The sequence below is a fragment of the Lacerta agilis genome, chromosome Z (assembly GCF_009819535.1).
Source record: "Lacerta agilis isolate rLacAgi1 chromosome Z, rLacAgi1.pri, whole genome shotgun sequence".
NCBI lineage: Eukaryota > Metazoa > Chordata > Lepidosauria > Squamata > Lacertidae > Lacerta > Lacerta agilis.
The window spans coordinates 8,363,376-8,377,996 of record NC_046331.1 but is presented as its reverse complement, the minus strand read 5'-3'; the positions used below and the strand labels follow the sequence as shown (position 1 = coordinate 8,377,996).

The 14,621-nt window shown below is 43.5% G+C and overlaps 1 protein-coding gene across 1 annotated transcript; it reads right to left on the bottom strand.

The window, feature by feature from the left end:
- Positions 1-7,272: 7,272 nt before the first annotated feature.
- On the bottom strand, positions 7,273-11,635 carry LOC117040437. The gene is made up of 5 exons (XM_033138215.1): positions 11,579-11,635; positions 10,716-10,830; positions 9,909-10,433; positions 9,004-9,183; positions 7,273-8,729 (listed from the first exon to the last, which is right to left on the bottom strand). The coding sequence occupies exons 1-5, from the start codon at positions 11,633-11,635 to the stop codon at positions 7,273-7,275; spliced, it is 2,334 nt and encodes a 777-aa protein (XP_032994106.1).
- Between the last annotated feature and the right edge of the window lie 2,986 nt (positions 11,636-14,621).

The window sequence follows — 14,621 nt, the reverse complement described above, 5'->3', positions numbered from 1 at the left end:
ACCTTCCTTGAATGGCTGGAATACCCTTGAACACTGATGATGCTTCTTGCTTGCCTGGATGAAAGCTTTGGGGAGGCACATGAGTGTGTGTAGAAACTTGCATACTGTACTGTAAGTTAAATGCACTGCTCATGCTCTGCCCAATTTTGCATCTGGCTGTGCTCACAACTGACATGTAGTCCTCAGAAGGCTGCCCAGAAGGAAACATGTCCCACATGCTAAAAAACATTTCCCGTCCCTGACTTATCCACTGAGACAGTTACAGGAAGTGATGGGGAGGAGGAAGTGGAAGCGTGGGTTTGAGTGGGGCGGACTCACCTTCGGAGAGTGCTGAGACTTGCTCACATTTTGCTGCAGTTATGGAGCAGGACTGACACCGGGGAGGACAGTGCAGGGCAGCTTCCATGGAAAGCAGTGTCAATGCACCGAATAACACCATACCTGTTCAGTACAAAGCAGAGGAAACTCAAATCTCTCTTGGAGTCCCTTCAGAGAGTCCCTTTGGTTCCCAGGAGTGATGGTGATGCTGGCATAAGGAGGAGCTGCAAAGTAGACTCTCATTGTCCATGGAGGCTGCTCCACTGGAATGAATGGGGAGCTCCCCACACCAGCCTTAGTCAGCCCTCAGCCAGCCTTCTAACTTTCAGCCCAGCGCAGGGGGTAGAACAACCTGCCAGCTTCCTCCTACTTAATCTCAGTGTTGCCTTTGTAGAATGCAGTGGGGAGGAGAATGGGAGCAAAACCAGAATTAGTTGGATCCGTGTTAATGGAAGACAATCTTACTTGGCTACGAGTGATCACCAAAGAAAGAATAAAGAACTGTTGGTCTGCCTGCCTCCAGCCCCTGCCCCACCAGTCCCAGTGGACACAATCCACCATTGCTTTCTGTGGCCTTGGACTTCTGACCTCAACAAGCAGTAGTGTCCCAGAAGAAGCTGAAAAATAATGTCCCAGGTCTCAATATCAGTACAGTGATACCTTGGGTTACAACCGCTTTGGGTTACAAACGCTTCAGGTTGCAGACTCCGCTAACCTTGAAGTAGTACCTCAGGTTAAGAACTTTGCTTCAGGATGAGAACAGAAATCACGTGGCGGCAGTGGGAGGCCCCATTAGCTAAAGTGGTACCTCAGGTTAAGAATGGTTTCAGGTTAAGAACGGACCTCCGGAATGAATTAAGTTCTTAACCCGAGGTAACACTGTATGGAAAAGCACAACTCATCCCTCAGACTGGTGCCATCTTAAACTTAGTCTACATACACAAGGAGCCAAATCAGAGTAGGCTGGATTGTGTGACTTTTGCGTTCAGGTCTGGGGAATCTCATTTTTGCAAGATAGCATTATGCAGGAAAACTTCCCTACATATAAAGCACAGCAGGGAAATGGGCTGGATCAAAACTTTGCTCCCAGGCATGCTGGATTTTATTTTATTTTTTCGTTACAGGGATTTCATTTTATTTTACATTTACAAATGACTTGCCCTGATCTGTAGCCTGAAGTAGTACAGTCCATTATGCTCCTCAAGAGGACTACCACCTCATTCTTACAAATGTGTAGACCACATATGCACCCCCTAATTTAATGTATGTTGGGCTTGACTCCCCATTCTTCAAAGAATGAGACCAGGATTCAGTGGGGGGGGGGAAGGATTGTCCTCAGGGCCAGCCCCCAAAGCATCTAACGTACTCGAAGGAGTCATGGAGCCAGCACCCCCAGCCTCAAAGACATCACATTGAGGACTGCATCTCAAGAAGCTCCAGTGCAATTGGAGTCTATACCACTCTACTGAGGTAAATGTGTATTGGTAGACACTGCCCCCCCATTAAATGAAGAGGCCCCTCTCAGTGAAGTGGAACTACCTACTGAGACAGGGCCCTGGCTCCTGTATAAAGCTCAGTCCAAAAGTAACTGGTTCTGAAGCAACATCTGAGCTCTGCTCTTATGAACAGTAGTATTCGGCCTAAGACCTGTGTGAAGTTGTCCAAGGCACCCTGGCCTCTGCTGAGGTCAGTGCTTGCATCAGGACAATGTAGCCCTCAGTATCATCCAGCTCTTTGCACACTGCTGGTCACCCACTCTTGCTCCCTGGGTCACCCACTCTGATAATTACATACGCTTCTGGTTCGTGTGTGTATAAGAGAGGTAAAGAAGGGCTGGGGTGTCACAGAGAGAGTAAAAGAAAAAAAATTGTAATGCATTCTTGCAGTGCTCAGACTCCTCCGACATTTATGTTCTGGTTTCACCCACCATTGGTTGTGGCTCCTGATTGGCTTTTCCTACAAGGCCACAGCCCTTCATAGGTATGGTTGCCCATCCCTGTCATCATGTAGCCGATTGTCTCCCAAGAATCATGTCACCCACTTATATACATGAATTTTTAGAGCTTTATCTTGGATTAATACTCTATAATTTTGATACACATCCCCGAGGGGGGGCTGAATTTATTGGACCAAGATGGACAGCTCTCTCCATACGTTCAAACAATATCTAGATATGTGTGTTTTAAAACGAATACTGCAATAACTTACAACTTTTCCTCGGAGGTACCATGGGTTTGGCCATTGCAAACTTCAGCTTCGCTATATGATGGAGATCTCACAAATGCCAGAATGTTTAAGTCTCTCTGAGATTGTAGTTCCGCAAGTGGACCAGTCATCCAGATTTAAGGTTCACGATTGATGAAAAATTGCCTGAACAAACCAAACAACTAAAACACTTAACATTGGAGATAAAATATGCTGAATGCAATGGCCACATCCACACAATATCATTCTACTTTAAATAATCATAAAGGTAAAGGGACCCCTGACAATTAGGTCCAGTCGTGTCCGACTCTGGGGTTGCAGCACTCATCTCGCGTTACTGGCCGAGGGAGCTGGTGTACACCTTCCGGGTCATGTGGTCAGCATGACAAGGCCGCTTCTGGCGAACCAGAGCAGCGCACGGAATTGCCGTTTACCTTCCCGCCGGAGCGGTACCTATTTATCTACTTGCACTTGGACGTGCTTTCGAACTGCTAGGTGGGCAGGAGCTGGGACCGAGCAACGGGCGCTCACCCCGTCGCGGGGATTCGAACTGCTGACCTACTGATCAGCAAGTCCTAGGTACAGTGGTTTAAGCCACAGCACCACCTGGGTCCCCCTTAAATAATCATAGCTTTCTACAAAGAATCCGGGAAAATGTAGCTTGTTCAGGGTCTTGAGAGTTGTTAGCAGGCCCCCTATCCCCTCACAAAGCAACCATTCCCAGAGTTCCCTGAGAGGAATAGGAGCATCTAGCAACTCCTGGCACTCTTAAACTACCAGTGGCATAGCATGGGTGGTGCCGGGGGGGCCGTTGCCCCAAGCACACAATTGGGAGGGGGCCGCAAACCAGACGCCTCCCACAGAGATCCCTGTTGCTTGCTGTCCATGGCCCTTCCCCACCCGGTGTAAGAGCACCTGCCGTTTGGCGGCAAGGGCATGGAACACAGAGGGTGAAGAGCACCCTCTGTGCCACACCCCTGCCTGGCACGTGATGGCCCGCCTGATGGTGAGAGCTGGGCGAGCACACTCCACCCCCATCAAGCGCGCATGGGTGTGCACCTGTCCCAGGCACTGGCAAATAGCGCTACACCACTGCAAACTATGCTTCTGGGGGTTCTTTACAGGAAGGGATGGCATTAAAGTGGTATAGTAAGTGCTTTTAATATATGGTGCAGATGTGGCCAATATCTTACCAGCAGTGTAGTAGTCCTTTGTCTCACTGAGTTCAATGAGGTTTACTCCTAGGCAGCGATGGGCGGACTTGTCAATTTGAGGTTTCTCATTTTTCTAGTCTGCAAATGAGTTCACCCCAATTTTTTTCACACCAGTTTGCATTCATTAAAACAAAAAGTCTGCACCCAAACTTGCTGTGTACACAATTTTGTACATATTCTCCCCCCACCCCATTCCCCACCCCAGTGTGCCCTTTGGGGTAGGATTTTTTGGGGGGTGGGGGCTGTACATTGAAAAGGTTGAAGTATGAATTTTGAAGAATTACATGTGTCTACTCTCAGTAAAAGGTAATGGAAAGCAACCCCAAGTTCCACCAGCTGCAGGAAGCATGGCCAAAACTCAGCAACATCTGCAGGGCCAGTGCCCTTCTTCCATTAAGATGCAGCCAGGGGCGACATGAGTTCAAATTCCCACTCATCAGTGACACTCATAACATAACCTTGGACCAGTCACCACCCTGACATGAGACAATCCCTTGTAGTCTGCCCTGAACTGGTTGGATGATAGGCTGGGAGCAAATGTTATATCACTTCCCTTAAACAGGACACTATACTTCTTTTGATGCGGCATAGAATTGCATTAGTTTTTAGTTTTTCTTTTTCCTGTTGCTTCACAGTGTTGACTCATGTTAAGCTTGTGGCTTACAAAGACCCCTAGGTCATTTTACAAGCCAGGAGTGAAAGTCACCATCCTGTATTTTTTCATCTGATGATTGCCGCTGAAGTCTAAAAAAAAACCTTACATTCGTCCCTATTGAAATTCATTTTGTTAGTTTTGGTCTGGTTTGCCAATCTGTTAAGGTCATATTGCATCCGTTAACAAGGTATCAAGCTACATTTCATTCCTCCACCAATGAGCTGAATGTGCATTGCTTTGTTTTAACATTGAATTGATGCCTCTTTAAGAAGAAGAAAAAACCAATCAGGATAAGAAACGATGAAAAGAAGCAGATTTTCAGCCAGATTTTAGACACAAAACTGAACTGTGAATCAGAATGCTAGTGGTGGATATTGTGCATTCTTTGTTTTTATTAAACACAAGATATTTGTCTCCTAGCACACTATATATATCTAGATTTATGTATATCTATATCTATGTGCATTTCTTCATCATGAAAGCATGATAACAGATACAGATTAAACATCTCCATTGCAAAATACATCCTGAATTACAAGACATCATAAAATATCAAGTAAATAAGAAACAGTGTTTACTGAGCCCATGTGAATATAAAATGGACTATGTGTCTATTGACTATGGTTGACAGATGAACAAAGGAATAGACTGCATGCTTAACATGGTAGACCACAGCATATACTTAAAGCACTTTTATACAACTTTAACAATCATGGCTTTCCCCACCCCGCAAGAAACAGCCCTTTCCCAAACAATTTGCCACTGTTTGAATTTCACCAGAAAATAGCAAGTCTTGAAGCACCCCAACACAAAAGAAAATTTGCAAAGAGGATTTCTGTGTATAAAGATTTCTGCCAATGCAGCTTATCAACTATATCACAAGACAATAATTTAAGTGCCAACAATATCACATGCATAAATTAACATGTGATGTCAACATGCGTCAAAAGATCACACAGTGCAAACCAAATAAATATTTTGGTGGCTTTCTGGGTGGTGTTTTTGCCATGGATGCAATATATATTTCCAACAATGGTAAAGGTAAAGGGACCCCTGACCATTTAGTCCAGTTGCAGACGACTCTGGGGTTGCGGAGCTCATCTCGCTTTGCTGGCCGAGGGAGCCAGCGTTTGTCCACAGACCTTTTTCGAGTCATGTGGCCAGCATGACTAAGCTGCTTCTGGCGAACCAGAGCAGCGCATGGAAACGCCGTTTACCTTCCCGCCGGAGCGGTACCTATTTATCTACTTGCACTTTGACGTGCTTTCGAACTGCTAGGTTGGCAGGAGCAGGGACCGAGCAACGGGAGCTCACCCCGTCATTGCGGGGATTCGAACCAACAACCTTCTGATTGGCAAGCCCTAGGCTCTGTGGTTTAGACCACAGCACCACCCGCTTCCCTTTATATTTCCAATAGTCAACTTTTTTAAAAAATAAAAAATTTATTGAATATTTCCAATAGTTAACTTTAAAAACAAAAACTAAAAAAAAAACCAACAACCTCTGCTAAACCCTGTATTTCCTGGTTTGGGGATATAAACTTAAGGAATTAATCATGTAACTGTTTCATGTACCTGTTTGTTAAAACTTAAATAGGAGCCTTGAAGGAAAGACAATCAGGACCTGGACCCCAATTCTCAGGGAGAGGGAGTTAACCATTTGCACCACAACCTACCATGCTGCAGCCCTGGTGAAATGCTATCCCACTCCAGAAGCGCTTGGAGAGAAACTGCCATTCATAGCAGCACTGGGCATAACATTAGCTAAGTTCATATCCAAGAGGATATTGTATTAGGTACATAGCTCAGATTTGCATGAGTGATTTGTATTAGTGGATACCCACCACTGTGCTGATCTCACAGACACAGACTCTGCTGTTCAGAGGAATCTAGTCACAGTGCCTTGTCTGCATGCCCTCCCCCTGCCAAAACCCCCACTGATGGCCATTGCAAGGGGCAGGCAGGATCACCAACTACATTCAACACACCAAGGGGGAAATCTAGCATGCCCCATAAAACTTATTTTAGAAGAAGAAGAAGAGTTTGGATTTGATATCCCGCTTTATCACTACCTGAAGGAGTCTCAAAGCGGCTAACATTCTCCTTTTCCCTTCCTCCCCCACAACAAACACTCTGTGAGGTGAGTGGGGCTGAGAGACTTCAGAGAAGTGTGACTAGCCCAAGGTCACCCAGCAGCTGCATGTGGAGGAGCGGAGACACGAACCCAGTTCCCCAGATTACGAGTCTACCACTCTTAACCATTACACCACACTGGCTCTCATTTTAGTAATGCTGAGGTTGGCCAAACCTCACTGTCCATTCTGAGGGTAGTTTTGGAAGGATGCATGATAAAAACAGAGCCTGCCAAAAAACCACATCACAAGAAACATCATGAAAGTTGCACTGAAGGTGCTCAGCATAGGACATCTCACCATCAAGAACATGGGTTGCAGAATGCCTCCAAGATATTCTAGAATGGCATTGTGAGGAATTGTGTGTGGCTTCCGAAGTCCTCTTTTCCATGAAACCACAGGAAGCATCCTCTTTTACCAGTGCCAGACCAGCATTGTCCACTAATCCTGTTTCATTATATATGTATATGTCATTGAATCATAGAATTGTAGAGTTGGAAGGGACCCCAAAGGTCATATTCATCTTCTTGCTGTGCAGATTATATTGATTGATTGATTGATTGATTGATGTGATTGATATAACTGTATCCAACATTAGTTCTAGACTGATTTGAAATTAATGATTATGGCTAACTTGAATATTAATTCCACTTGGTTTACTCTCAGTAGAACTTAGATAGATACAACTCCCCCCCCCCCTCTCTTACAATGATTAATGTACAAAGCATTAAACTGGAGTCTGATGTGATCTATTTGGATTTGTTTGGGGGCTGATTCACTGAACGGTTCCGGTGGGTCTGTCGCCATCTCTCCCTAGTCCACCTCCCACGGTTCTCCACAACTTCATGCAGGAGGCTGGCATAGTTATACTCGTCGTTTTCGAGTGAGATCTCATCATACAGGGGCAGACTAGTGGAAGCAACATCAGCTGATGGGAGCGGAGAGGGATGACTTTTCTGATGGACTTTAGATTGAGCAGATACTGGTTTTGATGACTGTTTCCTTTTCACAGCTGTGGGGGCCCTCATTGTTTCGAGTCCAGACTGTGAGGCAACTGCTGCCTTTGATTCTTGCTGAAGTGAAAACTCTGGTTGGTCTGCTGGTTTTACCTCGGTCTTTAATTCAGTTCTGCCATTGACTATCTGATCACCCTCTTTGGGGCACGTGCTCAGATCATGCTGTCTTTGCAGATCTACAGTGAATTCAGATTTTCCAACGTCTGTTGGCTCCAAGGCAATTTCGGCCTTTGATTCTTGCTGATATGGAAACTCTGTTTCCTTGGCTAGCTTTGCCTCTTGGTTTAATCCAAGCTGACCATTATCGAATGGCTCACATGCCTTCCTGGGATGAACCTCTAGCCACTCTTCCTGCAATTCTGAACTCCCAACATCCAGTTTCTCTTGAAGGTTCAGGGTTGGCAGGAGGAACTGTCCTTTAAATGATTCTCTAATACTTAACACATTAGACCTCTGCCCCAAACATTTTATCTCATAAGGCCATGTCAAAGCGCGCTTCAAAGAAACTGAGCAGCTTCTATCTGCTTTTATAGGCACATCTTTTTTAGATGGGATATCAGTTTGTTCTTCAACTGTTGTCGTGGCAACACTTAAATATAAGAAGGGTTCAGGATTTTCAACACTGTCACACCCTTTACTATCATCATTCTCAGATGCTCCCAAAATACAGTTTTCCTGCAAACTTATTGTTGCCACTTCTGAAGTAACTTTCATATCTGGAGTTTCTATATATACTTCAGTCGGGAATGAATTCACATTGCAGTGCCTCTGAAATTCCTTTCTGTTGTCTGTTTCTAGCTTGTGGTAATACCACAGTTCCATAAAGTTGCACAGGTCCTCACTTCTCATGTGCATTTTTTCATTTAACAGTGTGTAGGGAGTTGTTAGATCCCTTTGCTTTTCCTCAGCCGAATTGGTGGCCTGGCATGGTATGGGACAGAACTCTGCCTGCAACAATATGGCTGAGGCAGATTTGGCACGAACTCTCAACAGCCTAGAGTGAGACATCACCCCTGTCTCTGTGATTCTGATCTTTCCATCAGTCAGTCTGTGTTCAGCCATGGAATCAACACAGTCCGATGGTTGACCATTGGTGGTTAGATCAGTCGCTTCTTTGCTTGGCTGGATTTGTTGATTACTGCGTTTCACCATCCAGATCAAAAGCAGCATCAAAATGAACGAAATCAACACTGCCCAAAAGTAAAAAAAAAAAAAAGGTAAAATATTAGCTCAAAAGGGTACATGAATTCCAAAAGAAGCAGACAGAACATAATAAGAAAAGAAAAGCAGGCCTGATCAGGCCAATGACCCATGTAGGGTTTCCCATTGGGGCATCTGGTTGGCCACTGTGAGAACAGGATGATGGACTAGATGGACCTTGGACCTGATCCAACAGGGCCTTTCTTGTGTTCTTATGTCAACAGAGATATATTATCAAACATTAACAGACATACGGAAACATACCTAAACATACCAGCAAAGCTGGTAGTCCAACTTTATGGAAGCTGTTCTCAAAGGCTGATGAAAAGAAGTCTGGCAGGCAGTTCAAGTCAGAGATGTTCCAGACGGGAATCCCTTCTAGGTTTGGTGGACTTCGGCAAATGACAGAGGCAGCATCTTCAAGCAGTGACACATTGATCAACTCTGTAAAGACACACGGTCTTGAACAGTGGAAAAACTGACTGGGAAATGATTCACCGGGGAAATCTATTGTGTCTGGTTCCATAAATATTTTCAATGGTTTATGCAATTAATTTTTAAAAAAAATAAAAATGAAGGCATTGCTTAAATTGTTTTTTAAAGTTAGCCTGTAGGACTAAGTCAGCCTCTCTCAAACTTCTGATTAGAAGAGGCCCACTTCCCACTTCTAAACTGTTCAATCTGTGTTGAATCACATTAAGTGTTGGATCATGTTAAGCTACAAAACAGTAACTATAAAGATTTAACAGAAAGATGTTATTTATCACATTGATCACAATTTACAAAACTCCCAAAAGCACAATTTCAAAAAGAGTTGTCAAATTTAAGAGAGCACATATATTCACAATAACACAATATGGCATTAATTCACTCACTCCTTGTAAACACATAATTCATTTTGGCTATAAACCATCTCTGTTTTTGTAATCAATATATGTCTGCCATTTGACCTCCAAAATTATTTTGTCTCTGTCTTCCTTCCAAGTGGGTCCAAAAAACCCCTGTCACTTTGGCCATAGCTGCAAAATCCCACAATTAATCAAAATATTATTTAATTTTAAGTGTCATTTGTAACCTCCAGGATGTTGCAGAGAGAATTCTAGCTGCTTTCAATTAATTTTAATTGTATTGTTTTCACAACTAGGTTGTTAGCCACCTTGGGCACCTACCTTGCAGAAATAATCCAAAATCCTGAAGTTGACAGGAGCAGTTCCATGGATTTCCACCAAGTCTGATCACTGGGAGCCTCAGCCCATCAAATACATCTCTTGCTAAAGTGGTTAAGTTATTGCCAGACAGGTCAAGCAGTGTTAGCTTGGTCAGCTCCTTAAAACTCTTGCTAGATATCTGATAGATCTGATTGTTTGCTAGGTTCAGCGTTGTAAGGTTGGAAAACCCTGAAAAGTCTTTTGGTCCTATACTGGCAATGAGGTTCTGAGCCACTGTCAGGTTTTCTAGACGCCCGGGGTTGGAAAGCCAAGAGGCTGTAACCTCAGTCACACTGTTCTGATATAAACTTAGTTTGCGGAGGTTTTGGAAAATGCTGAATGCTCCTGGTTTGATTTTCCTTATGCCACTGTTTGCTAGGGCGAGGCTGGACACTGAAGCCAAGCTTGGGCTACTGAAGACCGTGGAGTTGAGAATCCCGATGTTGGTTACCACAAAGAGAATGGAGGTCAACCCTTCTGGAAAACCTAGAAGTGGCAGAAACAGAAAATGCTTGAGAGATAGCTTTATGTTTTATATGTGATTGTGTGGGGAAAGGAACTAGCTTACCATACAAAGGTAAAATTTGCTCTACACACATTCGCCTCTGTTACTGCCCACCACTGGCATGTGACCTCCAGAGAGTTTCCCAGCAGGGATCTTCTTAAAAACCCAAACTTAAAGTGATGACTTTGGAAGCTCGTCCCTCTACAATTTTCTAACAATCTTCCCCCAGCATAGATAAGTCTTTGGGAGGATGGATGACTCACCATTTGGAATGGAAGAGCAGAAGTACTCCTTCTCAAGGACACATTGGGACTTGGAAAGCTTTATTGATACCCAAACCAAAGTAAGTCCAAAGAGCACTACAACATTAAGGAGAGGCTATGTTAGTCCAACGCACCAAAAAATGTACATACAACTCCTTCAGTCTCTCTCTCCCTCTAGTGGGCAAGTCCTTGCTAAAAGCAAAACTAGTATCTCTCTAAACCTACCATCAGGAAAGCACCAGGGTAGGGAGAGGGGAAAGGGAGAGAGAACTCTGTTTGCAACTGATAGGCCAACCTTGTAAACAAAGGAAATGATTTTGCCCAGGCCCTCCAATCCTAGTCCTTTAGGGAAGGGATGTTGGAAGTAAATAAATCACCTAGGTCTCATGGCTTTCTTGCACTTTTGAAAGTTCTGTCTCTACGCAGGAATTTTAATAAAACAGTTCTGGTGGAACACAGGAAGTTGCCTAGCATAGTATGGTATACACTGGCTGGCAGCAGCTCTCCAAGCATTCAGGCACAGAGTCTTTTCCAATTCTACCCAAACAGGCTGGGGGCTGAAACTATGACCTTCTGGATATGAAGCAGATGTCCTTAAGGCTTGAGTCCAACCCACGCCCACCCTTTATCCAGCCTTTTCTTTCAAACCTTACTGTTCTTCCTCATATATTCCTTTTGGTGTAATCTTGCTGGGGGTTTTTTAAGTCTTCTTCTGTTCCCTCCTCCTCCTTTATCTTTTCTTGTTTGATTATTTTGTTTCAAGTTCAGTGTAGTCTTCTGCTCAGGAAGGAAGGACCTAAACCAGCAGGTTCTATTTACAAGAAATCGAGACTCCAACAAAACATCACGAAGAATTTTCTGACAGTAAAGAGTTGGTCGACAGTGGAACGGGCTCCCTCGGAAAGTAGTGAACTCTCCATCTTTGGAGGTTTTTTAAACAGAGGTTGGATGGCAACCTGTTGGGGATTCTTGCATTGCAGATGGTTGGTCTAGATGGCCCTTTGGGGTCCCCTTCCAACCCCACAATTCTATGATTCTAGTCTGTTTTATTCAGTCCATCAAAAGTGATTTTATTCAACTATATTCTGCCTTTTAAAATTCTTAATGTTGGAAGGGTGTTTCATACACCCATACCCATTCCAAGATTTATTTATTTAGCCAGCCACCAAGCCATAGTTTGCCTTATTAAGTCATTATCGTCACTTACAAGTATTATTGAAGCATTTTCCTTAGAGGGAGACATCTCTGGGTATGTGTGCACTTGTATCTATTTCACACATCCACCAGTGTCTTATTGGGCTATAGCACTGTATAACACACAGCCACCATTGCAAGCTGCAAAGCATCACACAACACACATTTTGGGCTCCACTCTGGGGGTTGTTATATGAACAGGTTATCTTAAATGAAATTTTCTCTCCTCTCCTCCTTAAAAGTGTGCTATTTAAACAAGTGGGAACTGCAACAAATTGCTGCAGTGCAAAGTGCATCTGTTCAGTGCTTCATGCAGCTTGTGAACCAACCATGCACTCTTCATTGTCACATCCCTAAAACCGATCAAGCATTAGGAAGAACTTCCTGACAGTGAGAGCTGTTCGACAGTGGAATTTGCTACCAAGGAGTGTGGTGGAGACCTTCTTTGGAGGTCTTTAAGCGGAGGCTTGACAGCCATCTGTCAGGAATGCTTTGATGGTGTTTCCTGCTTGGCAGGGGGTTGGACTGGATGGCCCTTGTGGTCTCTTCCAACTTGATGATTCTATGAGCTATTTTGTACAATTTGTTAGCCTGCCCCCTCATTTTCTCTTCCCAAAAAGATTTTTCCCTATTTCTAAAAACCTGGGGGGTGAGGGGGGTTTAGGAGCATGCCACCCCACCCCTGTTGCTTGGTAATCTTCTTTTTTTTTGGTGATCACTCGTAGCCGAGTAAGATTTGTCTTCCATAAACACGGTTTTAACAATGAGTCCGTAAGTGACTGTGGAGGCCAATTCTGGATCCACACGTCCTTCCGCAGTGGGGACATTGGTTCCCGGGAGGGAGTTGATCATGGTGTGGATTTGCCAAGCGTGCTTTCCTCTTAGCATGCTTCTCCCTTGAGTCCTGAGTTCGAGTGTCTTCAAAGCCCATGACACCTTTGGTGAAGGCTGTTCTCCAACTGGAGCACTCGCAGGCCAGTGTTTCCCAGTTGTCATTGTTTATACTGAATGTTTTTAGATTTGCTTTGAGACAGTCTTTAAACCTCTTTTGTTCGGAATAGAGCAGACCACCCCATGTTCCATAATGGAGGGGTGACAAATTATCAAGGAACAATTACTGCCCTACTAGGGCAGTTCATTAAAAACTTTTTTTAAAAAAAGTGCCTGCTCCAAAGGTCTTATCTTACTGTACTAGGGATTATATAGCTATATATGAAATTTCATGCATATTGGTTAATATCTTGACCCTCCTCCACCAAAATAGCTGTTTACTTGGCTGTTTTCCTATGTCGTGAAGACTGAAATTTCAGTTCAGTGGAGCACTTACTGTTCCCAACCCTAACCCTGTGGAAAGCCATCTAATTAGACTTTAATTTGATTTTGAGATGCTATACCAGTGTTATGTATCTGATGTTAGCCACCCTGAGCCCGACTTCGGCCGGGGAGGGTGGGATATAAATAAAAGTTGTTGTTGTTGTTGTTGTTGTTGTTATTATTATTAGTTATTATTCCTTTGTAAGAAAATATGAAATAACATAAAACCATTTTTGCAGGGGGGGAATCAATGGGGGGTGACAAGAAATTTTCCGCACCGGGTACCACCTGACCTTCCTACGCCTCTAGTTTCTGTCACCTTCTTGTCTTAAACTCAGGCCCCCACACTGTTGCAGCAATTTGAAATTGTGTTTCTTTAAATCCTCATGAAAATTCATCAGCACCTGAGTGTGAATTTCTCCTAACAGACACGCTTCTGTATGCAGTTTTGACTAATATATGCATTTTTATATGTTCTCCCCTCACCCAATATATTGTTTGCACATTGCTCACCTATATGTGCACTTTTGCATACTTTTGAGAACTTAAAAAAAATGGAGAATTGGACAAGGTATAAAACAAACTCCTTCATTTATATACCTGGGTGTATCCTTTAGTGAAACCTCCCTTGGAAGTTTCATATGGAAGCAGAGAAAGTCAAAGCACAGGAAACTATTGGGGCATTGATGAAGTTCTGTTACAACAGCTGATTGAACCTGCCATGAAATATTTGACACCAAAGTGCTTACTCAAATTCTTTATGACATTAAAATCTGGGGCTCTGATTTGAACTCCATTAAGGTTTTGGAAACCGGACAGAATTTTTTTCTTTCTTTCTTTCTAAAAGCTATACTCTCTACCACAAGGAATACCAGTAGCTCTTCTTTGTTTCAGAATCTGGGACACCAACAATTAAGGCAAGAGTGAACTGTGCTCAGTTAAAGTATATATTTTTTAATTGCTACTACGCCTTTTGAGCTTTTTCCTGCACTGTGCTATATAGAATTGAGTGATAACCTGCTCTGGAAAGCAGCTAGTCAATATGTTTTAGACCATTATTATATTCCAGAACTGAGCTCTGGTTTGACCTTGAATAAGTGTTAGCTAAGAGACTGGCTCTTCTGAATAGAACCCAGAAATGATCTGCAACTAATTAGAAATACCATATTTTTTTCTTTGGTATTCACTCCAGAGTATTTTAGAGCATCTGACCAAACTCTCACCAGTTTCCTCAATAAATGCCTTTATTGAGCTGTGTTTTCAAGTCATGCCTATTGCAGTCTTGGGTGGCTGCTACAGCAAACAAGGTCATGTATGCGGACAGAGTTTGCATTTGTGGTTAACCTCAGGTGGAAGACATCACTCATCATCCGTTAGCCTGCCTGTTATCCAGAGATT